The sequence below is a fragment of the Rhinoraja longicauda genome, chromosome 25 (genome assembly GCF_053455715.1).
Source record: "Rhinoraja longicauda isolate Sanriku21f chromosome 25, sRhiLon1.1, whole genome shotgun sequence".
Classification (NCBI taxonomy): Eukaryota; Metazoa; Chordata; class Chondrichthyes; order Rajiformes; family Arhynchobatidae; genus Rhinoraja; species Rhinoraja longicauda.
In genome coordinates this window covers 21005778-21029108 of record NC_135977.1, presented here as the reverse complement: position 1 = coordinate 21029108, position 23331 = coordinate 21005778, and the positions used below count along the sequence as shown (strand labels likewise).

The 23331-nt window shown below is 44.8% G+C and overlaps 1 protein-coding gene across 5 annotated transcripts in view; it reads left to right on the top strand.

Annotated features, from left to right (window-relative positions):
- The window catches only part of cux2b (cut-like homeobox 2b), a 280485-nt gene that overhangs the window by 209433 nt on the left and 47721 nt on the right, over positions 1-23331 (top strand). For 4 of the 5 annotated variants that reach the window (XM_078421595.1, XM_078421597.1, XM_078421596.1 and 1 more), the window contains 3 exons: positions 12380-12509; positions 15750-15826; positions 19940-20006. In XM_078421595.1, coding sequence (XP_078277721.1) covers positions 12380-12509; positions 15750-15826; positions 19940-20006 — 274 coding nt within the window. The remainder of the gene's footprint in view (positions 1-12379; positions 12510-15749; positions 15827-19939; positions 20007-23331) is intronic. The other variant, XM_078421594.1, reaches the window with a different exon arrangement.

The following is a 23331-nucleotide window of genomic DNA, read 5'->3' as shown; positions in this document are numbered from 1 at the left end:
GGTGATCATGCAAAACATTTCTTATGGGCCCTTCAAGCCTCTTTTCTGAAATTTTAAATCGTGCCAAATAGACCATAGTTCTGTTCTTCTGCCCTGCCCCCTCTTTGCAAACCAGAAGCACAGCCTTCCATGGTCACAGTGTGGAAACAGGCCCAATGCCCACACTGTCCAACATTTCCCATCTGCATTAGTCTCACCTGCCTGCATTTGGCCATACCCCTCTAAACCTCTCCTATCCATGTACCTGTGTAAATGTTTCTTAAACGTTTCGATAGTACCTGCCCTAACTATCTCCTCCGGCAGCTCGTTCTATACCCCCACAATCCTTTGTGTGATAATGTTACCCCTCAGGTTCTTATTAAATCTTCCCCCCTTCCCCCCCCTCCCCCTCACCTTAAACCTGTGAGCTGAGGACATACCAGACTGAGGAGAGGTCTGGATCCATGCAGCCAGTTTAAGTGAGAAGCTTGCAAAGCATTCCACATGGGGATCCCTGACATCCACATCCTAGTCATGATCACTATAAAAGTTAGTTGCCCCCAGTAGACTGCCTGAGAAGATGATGGTTGTAAAAGTGCTATCTTTTTAACATGATGGCCTTGATTTTTTTAGTTCTCCTTATTACGGCCAATCTGCTCAATGACAAATGATCTATGGAGTTTGTTTTAATGTTGAGCAGAAGCAGAGTGCCAGCCTCCACTGCTGCTCGCTGCGTGGAAGTTAATTCCTGTGAAGCTATCTCTTCAGTGGATTTCACTTTAATTAGTAATCGTATTTATATGTCAATTCAAGGTAATTATTATATCAATAAATTTATTATCATAAATGTGCTGAGCTATTAAAGCACTGATTGAACTCGGATTATTCAGCTCATCAGTTATGTAGCACATAAATATGTTTTGGAGAATGAAAAGATAGCATTGCCTCACTGGGATAATGTGAACACACTAAACCAACAAAAGAGCTGAATTTCTTTCCTCCTCTGTCACGACATGAATCAAAAGGGCAGTACAATGGAGCATCAGTAGAGTTGCTGTCTTACAATGCCAGAGACCCAGGTTCGATCCTGGCTGCGGGTGCTATCTGTACAGAATTTACACGTTCTCCCTGTAATCGCGTGGGTTTTCTCCAGGTGCTCTGGTTTCCTCCCACATTCTAGAGACGTGCAGGTTGTAGGTTAATTGGCTTCTGTAAATTGTCCCTCATGTGTAGGACAGAACTAGTGTAAAGAGCCTGTCCCACTTTAGGCCATTTTAAGGCGACTGCCGGCGACTAGGCTGTCTCCGACAGTTCGCCGGGGTGTCGCAGGCATGATCGTGAGGAGTCTTCCAAGAATCGTAGTGGATCTCGGCGCGTCACTGAGAAATCATCCGGTTTGAAATTTCTCGGCGACAGCTGGCTTGTCGCCAGGTATTGTTGCTTATTGCGGGCGCTGTCGCACGCTGTCCCCAGGTTTGATAGGTTCTCTTAGATGCATTTAGAAGCACATAATATTAAAATAAGTAAAGTCATTTAAAAATACCATAAAATGCTTGTGTTTAACCAATTTATTTACCGTCAGGTAAGCGTGGGAATTTTCGCGATGTTTATGTTTCATCAGCCATCAGCCATTACATTTAAAGTGGGCTCCAAACCCAGATATGCAACCCAGGAACCAGATATGCATCTCCCTTACATTTTCAAAGAATGCCCACACACTTTTCACAAAAATCCACGTAACCACTTTTAAAATTAATTTTTAATACAGCTATTAGTAAACTGGAAGTAAATCCATTTTTTTCCCCTTGTTACAGTGAAGCTTGGTTTTCAAGTAACCCGGGCAAGATGTTATATTTCAAAACTCTCAAGTACTTACCGACTTGTCAGTGATTTCAGCGGAATGTAGGACGCCGGAGAAGCATTGACAGCGTGGGAATTTTTGCGATGTTTATGGCCATCAGCCATTACATTTAAAGTGGGTTCCAAACCCAGATATGGAACCCAGAAACCAGATATGAATCTCCTTTACATTTTCAAAGAATGCCCACACAGTTTTCACAAAAATCCACTTAACCACTTTTAAAATTAATGTTTTTAATACAGCTATTAGTAAACTGGAAGTAAATCCAGTTTATTCCTTGTTACAGTGATGCTTGGTTTTTAAGTAACCCATACAAGATGTTATAGCTCAAAACTCTCAAGTACTTACCGACTTGTCAGTGATTTCAGCGAAAATTAGGACGCCGGAGAAGCATTGACAGCGTGGGAATTTCGCGATGTTCCGAAGACGCTGTAATCGCGACCTGACTCGGCATTGTCGTGGTCATTGTCGTCGGGTAAAAGAAAAGTTTGCCGACCTGCTACGACTTTGACAGTCGCCGGCAGTCGCCTTAAAATCGCCTAATGTGGGACAGGCCCTTAAGGGTGATCAATGGTCGTCGTGGACTCGGTCGGCCAAACGGCCTGATTCCACGCTGTATCTCTAAAGCTAAATAAAACTAAAAGCATCTCTTGTTAATAAAGTAATATTCACAGAGAGCTGGTGCTGTGGGATAGACCATTGAAAGACAGAGAGTAGAAACGGGCCCTTTGGCCCACTGAGCCCACGCCGACCAAGGACCACGCGTTCACACTAGTGCAATGTTATCCCACTTTCTCATCCACTCCCTGGTCACAGGAGCAATTTACAGAGGGCAGGTAACCAGCAAACCTGCACGTCCCTGGGGTGTGGGAGGAAACTGGAGTATCTGGAGGAAATCCACACGGTCACGGGGAGAACGTGCAAACTCCTCACAGACAGCAGTTGAGGTCAGGATTGAACCTGAGTTTTTGGCGCTGTGAGGCAGCAGCTCTACCGGCTGCGTCACTGTGCCACCCCAAATTTAGATCCATGAGAGCACCTTTGCTGATAGGTTAGGGCAACATGCACAATAATAACAGGACAGCTTCAGTCCTGAAAAAATTGTCCTGATTTCCTCTGGTTTCCACCTCAACAAGGTTGCTGTCCTTTACTAAATGTAAAGGTGTTGGGTGCAGTGAACCGCAGATTTGAAGATGGTACCAAGCAAGATTTGTGCGGGAGTGAAATATGAAAGTTGCTGTGCCCAGGATCATGGTCATTGAGTGAGTTTAAGGCATATTTTGGGGGCAGAAGTGAGAGAACTTTGCTGTGCATCTGTGTCTAATCTGGAAGTGGTATCAGCTGAGTGAGATTAAAGTTGTCCCATTCTAAAAGTAAATGTATGTTTGTAATTTGGCATGGGTGGAAGCTTGCCCATCGCTGGCTATTCCTGGGAAGATGGTTGATATCCTTTTCCTTTTAAACACTTTAAACTTTGGACCTCAAGAAACTCCATGGTGCAGCCCGCGCTCCTCCCATCTCCTTGTGCGTTCCACCTCCGGTGGATCTACCTTGGTGGTAGGATGGCATCTGGGATGTTAGCTGAAGTATGGAGCTTGGGAAAACTGGGAGCCAACCAACAAGCCAATGGGGGCAGGAGGAACTGCAGATGCTGGAATCTTCCTTGGAACACCAAGTGCTGAAGTAACTCAGCGGGTCAGGCAGCATCACGTCGGGACCCTCTTCAGGCTGATAGAGTAGGGGGGAGAAACGTGGACAAGAGGTGGGACGAGACAAAGCCTGGCAAGTGAGCGGTGAAACGTGTAGGAAGGAACTGCAGATGCTGTTTTTACACCGAAGATAGACACAAAATGCTGGAGTTGCTCAGTGAATCAGCCAGCCTTTCTGGAGAAAAGGAATAATAGGTGAGGTTTCTGTTTTGAAGAAGGGTTTCGGCCCAAAACGTCACCCATTCCTTCTCTCCAGAGAAGCTGTCCGTCCCGCTGAGTTACTCCAGCATTTTGTGTCTATCTTCGGTTTAAACCAGCATCTGCAGTTCTTTCTTTCCCATCCCTCATCTTTGTCCATCTTGTTGATGCAGATGGTAAAGATTAACAACCCTGCTACACAGACTCCCATGCAGATTCAAAGCCAGTGGAAACATCTTTATAGTTTCAGGTACACAGCCAATTCTATACCAATTGGAGCGGCTTCCTACTAATCAAATAAGGTATCTTATCAAATGTTTTATGAAAATACAAATTAACATGGGAGCGCCATCAAAATATTCAATCAATTTAGTAAGACATGAAAAAAAGACACGAATGCTGGAGTAACTCAGTGGGTCAGGCAGCATCTTTGGATAACATGGATAGATGACGTTTCTGGTCAGAACCCTTCTTCAGACTATGAGGAGGAGAACTTCATCGTAGGCATACCTTGAGGAAATTTCACAGTGGAGCAGCAAAAAGGAGAAACAAGGAACTACAGATGCTGGTTTATACCAAAAAAGTGCAGGAGTAACTCATCGGGTCAGGCGGGATCTCTGGAGACCAAGGAGAGGAGATGTTGTGGGTCAAAACCCTTCTTCATACTGTATTTTTGTTTAAATCAGCATCTGTAGTTCCTTGTATCTCCTTAGTAGGACATGACCCTCTTTAACAGCAGTTGTATCAAGAGCTGATTGATGATTCCAAGATTGGGGTGATCATGCAAAACATTTCTTATGGGCCCTTCAAGCCTCTTTTCTGAAATTTTAAATCGTGCCAAATAGACCATAGTTCTGTTCTTCTGCCCTGCCCCCTCTTTGCAAACCAGAAGCACAGCCTTCCATGGTCACAGTGTGGAAACAGGCCCAATGCCCACACTGTCCAACATTTCCCATCTGCATTAGTCTCACCTGCCTGCATTTGGCCATACCCCTCTAAACCTCTCCTATCCATGTACCTGTGTAAATGTTTCTTAAACGTTTCGATAGTACCTGCCCTAACTATCTCCTCCGGCAGCTCGTTCTATACCCCCACAATCCTTTGTGTGATAATGTTACCCCTCAGGTTCTTATTAAATCTTCCCCCCTTCCCCCCCCTCCCCCTCACCTTAAACCTGTGAGCTGAGGACATACCAGACTGAGGAGAGGTCTGGATCCATGCAGCCAGTTTAAGTGAGAAGCTTGCAAAGCATTCCACATGGGGATCCCTGACATCCACATCCTAGTCATGATCACTATAAAAGTTAGTTGCCCCCAGTAGACTGCCTGAGAAGATGATGGTTGTAAAAGTGCTATCTTTTTAACATGATGGCCTTGATTTTTTTAGTTCTCCTTATTACGGCCAATCTGCTCAATGACAAATGATCTATGGAGTTTGTTTTAATGTTGAGCAGAAGCAGAGTGCCAGCCTCCACTGCTGCTCGCTGCGTGGAAGTTAATTCCTGTGAAGCTATCTCTTCAGTGGATTTCACTTTAATTAGTAATCGTATTTATATGTCAATTCAAGGTAATTATTATATCAATAAATTTATTATCATAAATGTGCTGAGCTATTAAAGCACTGATTGAACTCGGATTATTCAGCTCATCAGTTATGTAGCACATAAATATGTTTTGGAGAATGAAAAGATAGCATTGCCTCACTGGGATAATGTGAACACACTAAACCAACAAAAGAGCTGAATTTCTTTCCTCCTCTGTCACGACATGAATCAAAAGGGCAGTACAATGGAGCATCAGTAGAGTTGCTGTCTTACAATGCCAGAGACCCAGGTTCGATCCTGGCTGCGGGTGCTATCTGTACAGAATTTACACGTTCTCCCTGTAATCGCGTGGGTTTTCTCCAGGTGCTCTGGTTTCCTCCCACATTCTAGAGACGTGCAGGTTGTAGGTTAATTGGCTTCTGTAAATTGTCCCTCATGTGTAGGACAGAACTAGTGTAAAGAGCCTGTCCCACTTTAGGCCATTTTAAGGCGACTGCCGGCGACTAGGCTGTCTCCGACAGTTCGCCGGGGTGTCGCAGGCATGATCGTGAGGAGTCTTCCAAGAATCGTAGTGGATCTCGGCGCGTCGCTGAGAAATCATCCGGTTTGAAATTTCTCGGCGACAGCTGGCTTGTCGCCAGGTATTGTTGCTTATTGCGGGCGCTGTCGCACGCTGTCCCCAGGTTTGATAGGTTCTCTTAGATGCATTTAGAAGCACATAATATTAAAATAAGTAAAGTCATTTAAAAATACCATAAAATGCTTGTGTTTAACCAATTTATTTACCGTCAGAACATTTGACAGGTAGATTGGAGGCGACAGTTTGACGGTCAGGTAAGCGTGGGAATTTTCGCGATGTTTATGGCCATCAGCCATTACATTTAAAGTGGGCTCCAAACCCAGATATGCAACCCAGGAACCAGATATGCATCTCCCTTACATTTTCAAAGAATGCCCACACACTTTTCACAAAAATCCACTTAACCACTTTTAAAATTAATTTTTAATACAGCTATTAGTAAACTGGAAGTAAATCCATTTTTTTCCCCTTGTTACAGTGAAGCTTGGTTTTCAAGTAACCCGGGCAAGATGTTTTATTTCAAAACTCTCAAGTACTTACCGACTTGTCAGTGATTTCAGCGGAATGTAGGACGCCGGAGAAGCATTGACAGCGTGGGAATTTTTGCGATGTTTATGGCCATCAGCCATTACATTTAAAGTGGGTTCCAAACCCAGATATGGAACCCAGAAACCAGATATGAATCTCCTTTACATTTTCAAAGAATGCCCACACAGTTTTCACAAAAATCCACTTAACCACTTTTAAAATTAATGTTTTTAATACAGCTATTAGTAAACTGGAAGTAAATCCAGTTTATTCCTTGTTACAGTGATGCTTGGTTTTTAAGTAACCCATACAAGATGTTATAGCTCAAAACTCTCAAGTACTTACCGACTTGTCAGTGATTTCAGCGAAAATTAGGACGCCGGAGAAGCATTGACAGCGTGGGAATTTCGCGATGTTCCGAAGACGCTGTAATCGCGACCTGACTCGGCATTGTCGTGGTCATTGTCGTCGGGTAAAAGAAAAGTTTGCCGACCTGCTACGACTTTGACAGTCGCCGGCAGTCGCCTTAAAATCGCCTAATGTGGGACAGGCCCTTAAGGGTGATCAATGGTCGTCGTGGACTCGGTCGGCCAAACGGCCTGATTCCACGCTGTATCTCTAAAGCTAAATAAAACTAAAAGCATCTCTTGTTAATAAAGTAATATTCACAGAGAGCTGGTGCTGTGGGATAGACCATTGAAAGACAGAGAGTAGAAACGGGCCCTTTGGCCCACTGAGCCCACGCCGACCAAGGACCACGCGTTCACACTAGTGCAATGTTATCCCACTTTCTCATCCACTCCCTGGTCACAGGAGCAATTTACAGAGGGCAGGTAACCAGCAAACCTGCACATCCCTGGGGTGTGGGAGGAAACTGGAGTATCTGGAGGAAATCCACACGGTCACGGGGAGAACGTGCAAACTCCTCACAGACAGCAGTTGAGGTCAGGATTGAACCTGAGTTTTTGGCGCTGTGAGGCAGCAGCTCTACCGGCTGCGTCACTGTGCCACCCCAAATTTAGATCCATGAGAGCACCTTTGCTGATAGGTTAGGGCAACATGCACAATAATAACAGGACAGCTTCAGTCCTGAAAAAATTGTCCTGATTTCCTCTGGTTTCCACCTCAACAAGGTTGCTGTCCTTTACTAAATGTAAAGGTGTTGGGTGCAGTGAACCGCAGATTTGAAGATGGTACCAAGCAAGATTTGTGCGGGAGTGAAATATGAAAGTTGCTGTGCCCAGGATCATGGTCATTGAGTGAGTTTAAGGCATATTTTGGGGGCAGAAGTGAGAGAACTTTGCTGTGCATCTGTGTCTAATCTGGAAGTGGTATCAGCTGAGTGAGATTAAAGTTGTCCCATTCTAAAAGTAAATGTATGTTTGTAATTTGGCATGGGTGGAAGCTTGCCCATCGCTGGCTATTCCTGGGAAGATGGTTGATATCCTTTTCCTTTTAAACACTTTAAACTTTGGACCTCAAGAAACTCCATGGTGCAGCCCGCGCTCCTCCCATCTCCTTGTGCGTTCCACCTCCGGTGGATCTACCTTGGTGGTAGGATGGCATCTGGGATGTTAGCTGAAGTATGGAGCTTGGGAAAACTGGGAGCCAACCAACAAGCCAATGGGGGCAGGAGGAACTGCAGATGCTGGAATCTTCCTTGGAACACCAAGTGCTGAAGTAACTCAGCGGGTCAGGCAGCATCACGTCGGGATCCTCTTCAGGCTGATAGAGTAGGGGGGAGAAACGTGGACAAGAGGTGGGACGAGACAAAGCCTGGCAAGTGAGCGGTGAAACGTGTAGGAAGGAACTGCAGATGCTGTTTTTACACCGAAGATAGACACAAAATGCTGGAGTTGCTCAGTGAATCAGCCAGCCTTTCTGGAGAAAAGGAATAATAGGTGAGGTTTCTGTTTTGAAGAAGGGTTTCGGCCCAAAACGTCACCTATTCCTTTTCTCCAGAGATGCTGCCTGACCCCCCTGAGTTACACCTGCATTTTGTGTCTATCTGTAGTGATAGGTGAGTACAGATAAGGGGGGTTTTGATTAGCAGATGAGTGGTAAAGGCCAGCGATGAGTCTCTTTTTCATCTGAATTTTTGCTAATAGTCAATTATTTCAGAGGCCATTATAGCAGTCATGGATATTCTCAAGCAGTGGTGCACAACCTCTTTCTTTGAGGATCAGATTGACTGTGCAAATGCTTTAGAAGATCTGCCAGGTGGAAGATGTTTTATTTAACCACACACATTTATGGGAAAGCACAAATATTACATTTATGAAACATCTAGTTTCTGTTCATATTATGATCAGACAGCAGCAAACCAATAATGGTAGTCTTTAAGTAGAATTATGACTTGTGGCTTTACGTATTTGACAGCTCAATCTGCTCGTAATCATTTTTAGTTTTTGTCAGTGCTGGAGACTTGGGGGCATTCTGTGTCAATTTCCTGAAAATCTCTCAGATCTCCCTGGCGTTTACATTAAATGTTGGTTATTTAAACAATGCAAACTTGCATTTCTTTTACCCGCCATATATTCACACCAACATCCATTTTTGTTTACTAAGTGGCCTGGATATAGTGGATATGGAGAGGATGTTTCCACTAGTGGGAGAGTCTAGAAATAGAGGTCATAGCCTCAGAATAAAAGGACGTAACTTTAGAAAGGAATTTGAAGGAAGTTCTTCAGCCAGAGGGTGGTGAATCTGTGGAATTCATTGCCGCAGAGGGCAGTGGAGGCCGCCAGAGGATGTTTTTGAGGCGGAGATTGACAGATTCTTGATTAGTACAGGTGTCAGGGGTTATTGGGAGAAGGCAGGAGAGTTGGATTGCGAGGGAGAGATAGATCAGACATGATTGAATGGCGGAGTATAGACTTGATGGGCCGAATGGCCTAATTCTGCTCCATGAACTTGTAAACGAAGCGTTGACCGCAAAAAGCAACATCATCTTTAAATGTCTTAAACCTGCACTGATACTGTGTAGTGCCAAACCGCCAGTTAGCAGGTTGGTAGAAACAAGGAAACACACCCTCCTCCCTCCACTACATGGGCCTATCTAAATACCCATTCCTGCCATTAAAGCTTCCACTCTATTTTAAATGAACAATTAACATAAATCAGAATTAGAAGTGTTCCTTTCTTATGTTGTTTTGTCCGGTCAATTGTAGAAAAACAAAAGAATGGCTCAACTGGGCAGATTTGCCATGAACCCAGGTAGTTTATTGATTTCATTAGTTAGATTAAGCTAAATGTAATGAGACTCTGGATAAAACATCAAAATAGAATCATTCAACGAGATGACAAGACATTTTAAATTCATAGCCAGTATTTATTACAAATTAATACCGCGTCACACAATCTTACCTAATACTCAGAATCTAATTAGTTGTTTTACGGATGTATTAAAATCCAAATAAATAGCGATGCCCTTATGTCATTACTAAGCAGCAGCTGCTTTCTATGGATGGGATGTAATGCTGTTGCAGCAGTGCTAAATATTTAGTACCTTGTAAGCAGACTTTTAATGTGAAGTGTTACCATATGGTTTTGTATGTTTCTTGGGGGTAAACTTCTGCACTGTTTTTGCAAAGCCTAATAACCATTTGGTGTTAGCTTGTGTAAACAGCTTTGCTGCACTTGCAGCTTAATAGGGATACAACAAAGATCCTCATGCAATGTGTGCATTTATAGTCTGATCACTGCTAAAGTTGACCACGTGTTTACAGTGTGTAAACTGCCCAGTTAGATAGAGCTCTGGGGGCTAGTGGAATCAGGGGATATGGGGAGAAGTTGGGCACAGGTTACTGATTGTGGATGATCAGCCATGATCACAATGACTGGCGGTGCTGGCTCGAAGGGCCGAATGTCCTCCTCCTGCACCTATTTTCTATGTTTCGAAATGCAGTCAAAGAGCACAGATCTGTAAAAAAAAAAATCTTCATCAAACGATCGGATCACGATGAAATGATGTGATGTCAAATCAGCTACCATTTATTTTTAAAACTTTTAAATTCAATATTGAAATTTCACTTCAGAGCGGCACAGTGGTGCAGCGGTAGAGTTGCTGCCTTACAGCACCAGAGACCCGGGTTCAATTCTGCTGGCTGTACGGAGTTTGTATGTTCTACCCGTGACAGCGTGGGTTTTCTCTGGGTGCTCCGGTTTCGTCCCGCACTCCAAAGACGTATATGTTTGAAGGTTAAATGGCTTTGGTAAAAATTATTCATTGTTCCTGGTCTGCAGGATAGTGCAAATGTATGGGGAACGCTAGTCAGCATGGACTTGGTGGGCCGAAGGGCGTGTTTCTGCGCTGCATCTCTAAACTAAACTAAACTAACGAAAAGAAGCCATTTTTAGTAAAGTTGTCCCAATATTGTCCCCCAAATGTTTTCACCATTTATTTTCATTCTGGGTACTAAATTTTTACCTCTATGCTCTTCCTCCTGCCTTCCTCCATTATATTTTTGGAAGGGTGTGATGGGTAATTTTTATGTGCTCAATTCCAGATAGTAACTCTTCATTTCAAAGTCTGTCATAGCCAACATTGCCCTGTCTCCTTTATCATCGGGTTTTTGTGCATATCTTTCATTCATTTGTTCTTTATCTCTCTACATCACCATCTGTATCTGTCGTTTCCCTTTCCCCCGACTCTCAGTCTGAAGAAGGGTCTCGACCCAAAACGTCACCCATTCCTTCTCTCCAGAGATGCTGCCTGTCCCGCTGAGTTACTCCAGCTTTTTGTGTCCATCTTCGGTTTAAACCAGCGTCTGCAGTTCCTTCCTACACATCTGGAACACTGCTGGCTTGGCCACCAAAATAAGTTAATTCAGGAGTCTTGGAGACTACTGGGAAATTTTTCCTTTCATTCTGTCAGCTGGGCTGCACTCTGCAGCAGTGCTGGCTGGAGGGATTCAATGGCCTACTCCTGTTCCTATGGTTTCATTTCACACCATGAATGTGAAAGGACAATGTACAAATACTCCACCTCAATCTTGCTGCAGTTACGTCCTTTCTGAAATGCCCTGTAATATATTTAAACGTTACTCCCCTTGTTTAGAACCTAGTAAGTAACAGGCCGGTGGGTGCATTAAGCATTTGGTTATTTATTCCAACATTTAACCATGGGTGTGATATTTTAATGTCGCTGCCATCCTGAATGGATTTGGTGCCAGCACAAAAGGTTGCAAAAGACGTAGCATTGACTCGATCTCTGTGACCGAGCAATATAATTTTTGAGAAGGTATCAATTTTGATGCAAACTATTTTAAATCGGGGCCCTGCGATACATTAACCATGGTTTTAACCTTCCACCGAGCAGTGTGGTCAAACAAACACCCCTTTAACAGGGCTGATCCCGAAATCCTGAGCAATTCCGTGACTACCACCCCTTGGTAATCTCCCCATCATCCCCCCGTGTCCTGATAACTTGGTTCCTAATGTTCCCTAATATTTAACTTGTAACATTACATTCATAAATCTTGCCTCAGAAGACTGGCCTCTTTCGATCACACCTTGGAAGCCAATAGCTGGGTCTCGCTGTGAGTGTATTTAGTTAGAGGTTTAATTAGATTTTACATTAATATATGGCTTCTTTTCTGCAGATTTACGCTCTTTAAAGAAAATAATTGGCTGGTTAGAAACTGGGCTAGTGGTGTGTACATATGTGTAGACGAGACATTAAGATATGGAGAAGAATACTGAAATAGATATTTCTTAAATCGCCAATTGATTTTCATTTACAATGTGTGGAGACCAGATTTAAAGCCAGATCTGGTGATAAAAATGCTCTGGGAACAAGAGCAAAGGAGGTGGGTCAATTATATTCAGTTTGCTGATACCTGCCGTTAGAATGGGTTGCATTTTAACGAGTTCTTGCCTCAAAGGGGTTGGTAAGTTGTAGATAATGATGTGCATAACAACATTCCAAGTCATTTGTGTGTTGTACAGATATGATCACAATTCTACCTTGTTTTCTACAGCCACCGAACAAGCAGCAGAAGCCTCTCCAGTTAGGATCAGGGTGTCTGAAGAATTACAAAAGACCATCATAGACAGCACACCACTTAAAAGAGATAACCTGTCACAGAAAAATGAGGCAGAAAAAGAAAGGTACACGTGAAGTGGATAATTGCCCAGTAAATCTTCGGGAAAGTCTAATCTAGACTGCAAGTGTCAGCGCACACAAAGCTGCAATAATTAATGTCGTACTTGTACAATACGGGGTCTCACTGGAAAAGTTTTTATCTTCTATTCACACTCCTTTATCTCCTTTCTTCTTTCATGGCTCCTTTATCTCTCTCTCTCTCTCTCTTTCTCGCCTTTTCTCTTTCTTTCTCGCTCCCTTTCACTGTCTCTGTCTCTGTCTCTCTTTTTCTCTCCTCTCTCTCTCTCTCTCTCCTCTCTCTCTCTCTCTCTCTCTCTCTCCCTCTCTCTCTCTCCTTTCTTTTTTTCTTTCTCTATATTCTCTCTCTCTCCACTCCAGTTAATTTGCCTATATCATCATATCATATCATATCATATACATACAGCCGGAAACAGGCCTTTTCGGCCCTCCAAGTCCGTGCCGCCCAGTGATCCCCGTACATTAACACTATCCTACACCCACTAGGGACAATTTTTACATTTACCCAGCCAATTAACCTACATACCTGTACGTCTTTGGAGTGTGGGAGGAAACCGAAGATCTCGGAGTAAACCCACGCAGGTCACGGGGAGAACATACAAACTCCTTACAGTGCAGCACCCGTAGTCAGGATCGAACCTGAGTCTCCGGCGCTGCATTCGCTGTAAAGCAGCAACTCTACCGCTGCGCTACCGTGCCGCCCATAGTTTCTTTCTCTCTGTCCCTTCCTCTCTCTCCTTTCTCTCTTTGCACACCTCCCACTGCTCTATCACAGCAGCAGAATTATTTTGTGCAGCTGTAACTTTGCAATAATTCGACAAGGGCCATTTTTGGCATTTGGTTGTGGACACGAAGAAAACAGCGTTTTGCATTTTTCTCTCAAGTAATTTCATCAACAGCGATGATTTCCTTTGAAAACAATTTGCTAAATGATCCCATAATTCAGCAGCCAAAATGCCGTAAAACAGATGGACCTTTCCTGCATTCTTCACAGGACAAACCCTAAGCTGTAGGGAGAGGTTGGGCAGGCAAGGACTTTATTCCTTGGAGCACAGGAGGCTGAGGGGTGATCTTACAGTGGTGTTTAAAATCTTGAGTGTGACAGATAGGGTGCATGCGCGTGGGTGAATGCACAGAGTTTTTTGTCCAGGGGAGGGGAATCAAGGACCAGGGGGGCAAAGTTTAAGGTAAGAAGGGAAAGACTTAATAGGAAAATGAGGGGAATCTTTTTCACACAGGTATATGGAACAAGCTGCCAGAGGAAGTAGTTCAGGCAGGTACAATACAACATTTAAAAGACAGTTGAACAGGTACACAGATAGGAAACGTATCGAGGATATGGGCCAAATGTGGGCAAATTGGAATAGCTTAGATGGGGGCTTCTTGGTCGGCATGGACAAGCTGAGCCGAACGGCCTGTTTCCGTGCTGCTTGACTCTGACATAAGTGCTTGCTGAGAACTGTGTGTGAGCGTGTATGTGTGTGTGGTTGCTTTCCGATACTGTATCTGAATCAAAAGTTGTCCACCTGACAACTCAAAGGCTTGCTAATCTGAGGCAAAGGTAGCTACAACAGGGATGATGAATAGCCGTGACCAAATACCGTGAACATGAATAAACATGAAGAAAGCATCAAGCCTGGGTTATGGCTTAGTTCTAAAGCAGCAGTGGATAGGAAGAGTGCTCCGGGCCATGTTCTGCATTGTTGTAAGATAAAAATAAAAAGGACCCCTACTTTTACTCTCTGGCTGCCGTGGGTGATGTGACTGGTATTTAATCATTTATTACTGGATGTGAATTCATGCAGGGCTGACAGTTTGGGCTTTTTTTTGTGAAAAGGTTAGCAGGAATAACCAAATATTTGGCCTGCCATTCCATGGAGACAGGATATCTGTTTCTGCAAATCCTTTGAGGATGCTGGTAGTGCCAATTTGCCAGGTGAAATTAATCTGAAAGTCCCTGGTTCAATCCTGGCTTTCACCATTGGTATTTATTACTGTAAATCTCGCTGATTGATGCAACTTTCAAGGATGTTGCCAGGACTAGAAAGGCTGAGCTATAAGGAGAGATTGGGTGGGCTGGGACTTTATTCCATGGAGCGAAGGAGGCGGCGAGGTGATCTTAGAGAGGGTCTATAAAATCATGAGAGGAATAGATAGGGTGAATGCACAGTCTTTTACCCAGAGTAGGGGAAATCAAGAACCAGAGGATATAGGTTTAAGGTGTGTGGGTAAAGATTTAATAGGAACCTGAGAGGCGACCTTTTCACACAGAGGGTGGTGGGTACAGGGAATGAGCTGCCAGAGGAGGTAGTTGAGGCAGGTACAATAACAACATTTAAACGACATTTGATCAGGTACATGGATAGGAAAGGATTAGAGGGATCTAGGCCAAACGTAGGCTGGTGGGACAGACAAAATGTAGAAGCAAGGAACTGCAGATGATGCTTTACACAAAAGTATACAAAGTGCTGGAGAACTCATTGGGTTAGGCAGCATCTCTGGAGAATATGGATAGGTAATGTTTTGGGTTGAGACCCTTCTAGCATAGATGGGCCATGTTGGTCAGCACAAATAAGTTGGGCCGAAGGGCCTGTTTCCATGCTGTTTGGCTCAATGGAATTTGGAAGGATGAGGGGGGATCTTATTGAAACATATAAGATAATTAGGGGATTGGACACATTAGAGGCAGGAAACATGTTCCCAATGTTGGGGGAGTCCAGAACAAGGGGCCACAGTTTAAGAATAAGGGGTAGGCCATTTAGAACGGAGATGAGGAAGAACTTTTTCAGTCAGAGAGTGGTGAAGGTGTGGAATTCTCTGCCTCAGAAGGCAGTGGAGGCCAGTTCATTGGATGCTTTCAAGAGAGAGCTGGATAGAGCTCTTAAGGATAGCGGAGTGAGGGGGTATGGGGAGAAGGCAGGAACGGGGTACTGATTGAGAGTGATCAGCCATGATCGCATTGAATGGCGGTGCTGGCTCGAAGGGCTGAATGGCCTACTCCTGCACCTATTGTCTATTGTCTACAATGACAGACAAAGCATTAAACTACTCTCAAATGAAAAATCTGTCTGGAACATGTTCAAGTGCTGTGATTGATTCAAAGGTAACAATTCTATAAACTGTAATAAATTGTAAAATTTGTACATAGTCTGTTAAATATTTTCAATGAACTATGTGAAAAACCCTGTTTATTAAGGAGCATGGTGTGTGTGTGTGTGTTTTGTTAGCAGACTGCAGGAAGCACAGATTACCCTGGCTGCCCGACTCGGGGAAGCAGAAGAGAAAATAATGGTTCTTCACTCAGGTAGCTGTCTTTTACCACTCATTACGCAAATAACACCGATGTCATCGGAGTGGCCTTGCAGCAGCTAAACACATTTGGTGCCCACACTGCCACCAAGCTGGTGAAAGCTGTCAGCTCCTTATACACCAGTATGGTGCAGTGCAGTGCAGGTCCATTACTGATCATCCGGCTACTGTTAGTCCGGCGCCTCCTTTAATCCGGACAAAATAACGAGAGTGCACTTGAAATCCCCCCCCCCCCCCCTTCCCCCCAGTCCCCCCGAAAATGTGGCACCCAGACCAGGTGAGGCGGCTGGTCTTGACCTCATCGGACCTTCCGTGGCCGAACGGCGGGTGGAATTTGCCACCTGGGGCCGGGTCTCTGGAACTCTGGCCCGGCTGGAGCCAGTAGATCCCGTCCCGTAGCCGATGTCCGAGGCCGACTTTGCGGGCCGGCATCTCGATCCCTCGGCGGCCAAGGTGGGCCATTCTGGTACCGTTGGACTCCACTCGGAGACCATGACCTCTGTTGGTCTGGCAAAACAGAGAGGCTCAGGGACGAAAGGTACTGGAAAATCGGGTGGTGGACCGGTATAATATTTACGATGCCCGTTCTACGAGCATCCATCGACACAGTTTTTACTACGTCAGTTCCATATCCAGTGCTTTTTTTTCTTCTGATAGTATGAGCCTCTAAAAAAATGAAACAGCTTTGTTTTTTTCTGGTCAGGTTACATTATGTTTATTAATCGTGTATACTAGCATCTTTTTGTGTACAAAAACACACTGTCTATCTCCAATTGTCTGCTGCGGTGTATTATTAACCAATTACTTCCCTGTCTTGGTGCTCGCTGAGGAGGAAGTAATTAGTTAATAAGGCAGCGTGTGGCTCAAGAACCTGGAGGCCAGGCAGCAATGCCATGAAATGGTCAACGTCAACAGCAACACACTCCCCAATCCAATGGCCAGAGACAACCGGGCGGCACGGTAGCGCAGCGGTAGAGTTGCTGCTTTACAGCGAATGCAGCGCCGGAGACTCAGGTTCGATCCTGACTACGGGTGCTGCACTGTAAGGAGTTTGTACGTTTTCCCCGTGACCTGCGTGGGTTTTCTCCGAGATCTTCGGTTTCCTCCCACACTCCAAAGACGTACAGGTATGTAGGTTAATTGGCTGGGTTAATGTAAAAATTGTCCCTAGTGGGTGTAGGATAGTGTTAATGTACGGGGATCGCTGGGCGGCACGGACTTGGAGGGCCGAAAAGGCCTGTTTCCGGCTGTATATATATGATATAACTTCACCTGCAGCAGCAATGGGAGGGTCTACCTGTCAAGGATAGGACTAGGCAGCCACGGCTGGAAATGCAACCACATATGAAACATTCCCCTCTCCAAGCAGGAAAAAGTCAAAGCCCCACCATCATCTCACACAGATGAACGGATGCTGACAGCTTGGGAACAGCTCCAACCGAGAACGCAAGAAATTGTAGAGAATTGTGGACGCAGCCCAGACCATCACGCAAGCCAACCTCCCTTCCATTGTCTCCATCTACACTTCACTGCCTCAGCAAGGCCATCGGCATAATCAAGGACGAGTCTCACCCCCGACATTCCCTGGTCTCCCCGTTCCCATCAGCCAAAAGGTGTAGAAGTGTGAAAATGCACACCTCCAGATTCAGAGACAGTTCCTTGCCAGCTTCTTCTTATCGAGTCCACATCACAAGATCAGAAATTGTTCAGCCAGAGCTGGGCACACTTCTCAGCATCTGCAAACAATGGCGTCTTGTGCTTCTTGTGCGTGGTGGTGGAAAGATTGGTGGAAACAGGGCCATGACGTGAATGCTCTTTCTTTGACCCCTCTTCCCAGCTGTTATCAGGCAAGTGAACCATCCTATCACCACCCAGAGGCGGTCTTAGCTACCACCAGCTACCATTGGTTCCAGAAGCAACTCCTTGCTCCACTACAATATTTATCCCATTTTATTTACACAAACTGCTTGCAGTACAGTATTTAGTCCACCTGCAGTACAGTGTTTAGTCCACCTGCAGTACAGTATTTAGTCCACCTGCATTGGTTTGCTACATTTACCAACAGTTCTGTACACAAGACCCAGGTTCGATCCTGTACTGGGGTGCTGTCTGTGTAATTTGCATGTTCCCCACAGGTGTGGGTTTTCTCCGGGTGCTCCGGTTTCCTCCCATATCCCAAAGACATGCGGGTTTGTAGGTTAATTGGCCTCTGTAAATTGTCCCTAGTGTGCAGTGAGTGAATGGAAAAGTGGGACAACATAGAACTAGTGTGAACGGGTGATCGATGGTCGGTATGGACTCGGTGGGCTGATGGGCCTGTTTCCATGCTGTATCTCTAAACTAAACAACTCTGTGCTGCAGTGCACTGCGACTTTCACCAGTTTTCAATGTACTTCTTTCCATCCTACCATTTATACCCGACCTTCTCTGAAGCCAATGGTCGGCTCTAATGCAAGGTTTAGCCTCACTATTTCCATCTGCAATTAACCCCTATGGTTTAATCTCTATCCCTCCAGTTCCATGTGCAGAATACATGGTGAATATGGTACATGGTATTTACATGGTAAATATGTGGTACCATATTTCCTGTGCATGATCCATTGCAACTGTCTGCAGCAGTGCATTGTCTACTTTGTAAGTTCTAGATGCAAATATTAACGATGATTTGATATGAACTTGCTAGATCTATGTTTGCTGCCGTGCCATTTAACTCCTTCCCTTCCTTCTCCCAGCTCTCTTCTGCAGACCAGTATTTACCCCACCAGTCCCAGCCTGTGCTGCACAGTCACACTGCACACCACTAGTCCCTAAACGACTCTTTGCTGCAGGGCAGCATAACTGTACCAGGAGCCCATGCAGCAGCCTGCAACAGGGCAGTGCCGACCCCAATAGTTGCAGATGCAGTATTCCAATGCCTGGCCCTACAAATCCCATATGCTTCTCTCTGCTGGAATGCAAGATCTAGTCCACCACTTCCTCTGGCATTTCTCCACTGCCGTGCATTATTTATATCACTATTTCCACAGGCAAACATCTGTTGCAGTGCAGTTATTCTCCTCCGGTCTCTGATGCACTCCCCAGCTGTGTTTCTGGGTCTACCCCACAATTGTTATACGCAGCAGTCCTCTACATGGTGTTTCGTCCCAACTTGCTCACTGCTGCGCTCTCTTGCAAAGCCACACTTACCCACACCAAGCCTAATGCAACTGGTGACTGAAGGACAGTACTTACAAAACTCATTCCATACATGAGTGTTGCAGCAATGCTAGTTTTTAGCTTTAGACATACCGCGTGGAAAGAGGCTCTTCGGCCCATGGAGTCCAGGCTGCCCGGCGATCACCTGTACACTAGTTCTATCCAACACTCTAGGGACAATTTACGGAAGCCAATTAACCTACAAACCTGCACGTCTTTGGGATGTGGGAGGAAACTGGAGCATCTGGAGAAAACCCACACAGTCACAGGGAGAATGTGCAAACTCCATGTAAACAGCGACGGTAGCCAGGATTGAACCTGGCGCTGTAAGGTAGCAACTCTACTGCTGCACCACTGTGCCGCCAAATTCCAGGTGTAAATGTAAATGACGGTGCAAATATTAACTCTGCAAATGTATAGGTTCTCTGCAGCAGTGTGACATTTGCACACCCAGTAAGATATGCAAGGCATTGTTCACTGCAACAGTTGTATATGAAGGATTGTGCTGCAGTGCAGCATTGAACCCATCAATAGTGGGTGCTGCACTGTTGTTGCAATATCTACCAGGCCAGTGTGATATGCAACTGCAGTGTGATATTTACTCCTCAATCCATGTGCAACTCTGATGCTCTGCTCTCCATCCAGTGTATTGATCCAGTTACTCTCTGAAATTTCTTGTGGTCTTGGGCAGAGCTGTGCCCAAACCAAGCTGTGATGCAATCTGGCTGTGTGCTTTCTACAGTGCATCTGTAGAAGTTTGCAAATCCAGAACAGTGCCGGGCAACGTATCCAGTCCCTTTAAATGTGTGGAGGAATCTGATGAAATGGACTAGGCAGCTTTCTGGATGACAGTAATTGCAGATTTAAGTCATGTGATTTGTTTATCATTTTGCTTTATTTATCTACTGTTCAGCTTTGAAGACAACACAAACAGAGCTCCTGGACCTGCGGTGCAAATATGATGAAGAGACAGCAGCTAAGTAAGTAGCCTGCAATCTTGCCTTTGCTAAGCATGCTCACACTGAGGAATATTTAACCCAATTGTAGCTTCAGAAGTTATTAATTTAATCAGCAAAAGCTAGTGTCGTATTATTAAAAGTAACACAGACCTCCTCTCTTTCCCATATAAATCAACTCCCAGAAATGTTAAGTAGTTCATGTAATTGTACAAAAATACAGTCAATGCTTTGGCCCCCTCTCATGAGGAGAAAAAGGGTCAAGATAGTTCGAAGACTAACAACTTTATACTTGTCAGACTTTGATTAATGTGTTAACATTCTTTGACCCAAGTTACGCTATCAGAATGCAAATTGCACCATTGTCTTGGGTCTTTACACAGGACGGTGGGTAAAGCTTCCTGTGTTTTGCTATTTTGCAAAGGGATGGTATTTTGGTCCAAACTCACATGGGGCAATGTTGGTGCTGCTCCGCGAGGTGCCTTTGGTGCTTGGTTGCTGATGTTCTCCTTGCCCCTTCCACCAGCCCCACAAACCTACATGGACGCGGCTCCATCTGGTTCTCTGGCTTCCTCCCTCCCTTCCTTGCTGGTTCTCTTGTGTGTGGTGAGAATGGATCTCTTCCTAGACACTGTGACTGAGATGCCTTCACCTCTGACCTGGAACTCAAACTCTTGTTGGCCTTCCCTTAGTTTCGTAATACAGTGGCAAACCATTCACATTAGAAACAGCATTCATACGTGCTTTCCCAAGGCATCAAGATGATAGTAGTCATAAATTATGATTAACGTCTTTGGTGTCATTCTCAGTAAGATGTCTCTCATCAGAGAGAGAGAGAGACCTGCTTTCTGTATCTATGTGCAATTACTTCAGTACGGATCTTTACTTTAAAAAAGGAACAAAGTGCTGGAGTAACTCAGCAGGTCAGGCAGCATCCCTGGAGAACATGGATAGATGACATTTCGGGTCGGGATCCTTCGGGCAGTTGCTGCCTGACCCGTGGAGTTACTCCAGCACTTGGTGTCCTTTTTGTGTATTAACCAGCATCTGCAGCTCTTTATTTCTACTATAAGCTGTCCTCGGGCTTGTATGTGACCATTAAATGACCCAGCTTCATATCATCAGATGCTCTCATGGTGTAAAAATACATTTTGGCTCCCAGTCAACATTTTTCTCCTGGATGTTTATTTTTAAACATGGAGTCAGTGAAACTTGTCCCAAGTAACAACTTTCTCTATTAAACCTGTTATTATTCAGGTTAACATCTGGCTGGTGCCATGAAATGATGCTGCTGCTGAGTCTGAGGGTTCTGTTATTCCTAGGGAGGGCAGTGCTTTTGGATTGTATCCACCGCAGTCTGTGTGCGGAGCTGTGTGGGTGTAACAGCAGTCCCTCGGGATTAGAACAGACCCCAAAATGCCAGGACACCTCACTCTCTCGTAAAATTGAGGCTGCTTTTTTAGTTTCAATTTCTGTTATAATTTCACGACTTCTTCGTCCTTAATTTCACATTGCACCCTTCACTTTCCTTTTGTTCCCAGCGCCATCTCAGTGAGCCGCCCTCTTCTAGCCAAAGCTAGCCAGCTGCTTTAAATAATCTCTGGCAGACCGGTAGAGAATGTTTACATAGACTAGAGAAAGGAAGTGGGATGAACTTTCTTAATTGCAAAAGCCAGGAACACATGTTTCTGTAATCGCACAAGTTTTTCCATTGCAAGCCTGTTGCGTTTAAGGAGCGGACTGCAGACTTCAGCAGGAGGCACAGCACAGGAGACAAATCCCATCGCCATCCCTCCTAAAACCACGATGGCTTTTAGTTCAGTTTAGAGATACCGCCCGCGGAAACAGGCCCTTCGGCCCACCGAATCCGCGCCAACCAGCGATCCCCGCACACTAACACTACTCTACACACCAGGGACAATTTTTACTGAAGCCAATTAACTTACAAACCTGTACGTATTTGGAATGTGGTAGGAAACTGGAGCACGCAGAGAAAACCCACGCGGTCACAGAGATAATGTACAAACTGCACATGTACAGACAGCACTCATAGTCAGGATTGAACCCGGGTCTCTGCCGCTGTAAGGCAGCAATTATCCTGCTGAGCCCATGGTGTATAATGTTAAATCAGCATAGTTGATTGCTAATTTTAATTTTTCCCTTGTCTGGCTACCTAGAAATCTCATCGTGCTTAAAATGTAGAAACAAAGAACTACGGATGCTGACTAATACACAAAAGGACACAGAGTGCTGGAGCAACTCAGCAGGTCAGGCAGCATTTCTGGAGAACGTAGATAAGTGAAGTTTTGGGTCAAGACGTCTGCTATCCATGCTCTCCAGAAATGCTGCCACCACTTTGTGTCCTTTTGTTGTAAAATGTTGCTGCTTCACCCACAGTTCATGAGCCCTATGATTCTTCCCTTTTGCCTGGATGTTCAGAGTCACCAGAGTTGTAGTCAGAGCGGTACAACATGGAAACAGACCCTTGGGTCCCTTGGATCCATCTTGTCCTTGCTGAAGAAATGGGCATATTGGGCCTGTCCCATTTGCCTGCATTTGGCCCATAGTCCTCTAAACCCTTCCTATCCATTTATCTGTCTATCTTTTAAAACTCATAATTGTATCCTCGTCTATAGTTTCCTCTGGCAGTGTCTCCCAGATATGGTCCACCATCTCCATGGAAAGGTTGCCCCTGAGGGACCTCTTAAATCTTTCTCCTTTCTCCTTTCTCCTTAAGCCTATGCCCTCTAGTTTTTGAATCCTCTACCTTGAGTAAAAATGTGAGTGTTCACTGCATCCATGCCCCTCATGATCTTGTACACCTCATTCCTCAGCCTTCTACACTCCAAAGAAAAAAGTCTCAGCTTATCCAACCTTTCCCTAAAACTCAAGCCTACAAGCCCAGGTAACTCATCGATCAGCTGGTTTACGGTACATTAGTATGTATATGTGTTGTTAGCAAAGTGAGAGAATATTCATCTATTTGAAAATAATACAAAAAAAAAAATTTCATAAAAAAGTTCAAACCTAATTATGAGACCTCGTGGGTCATAACAGAATGGGTCATAACAGAATCAGTCTGAAGAAGGGTCTCGACCCGAAATGTCACCCATTCCTTCTCTCCCGAGATGCTGCCTGACCTGCTGAGTTACTCCAGCATTTTGACAATAAATCGATTTGTACCAGCATCTGCAGTTATTTTCTCATATAACAGAATGGGTGTTCCGGTTATCTCCCACCTCCCAAAGACGTGCGGGTTTGAAGCTTAATTGGCCTCTGTAAAATTGTCCCTAGTGTGGATGAGAAAGTGGGATAACATAGAACTAGCGTAAATGGGTGATCGATGGTT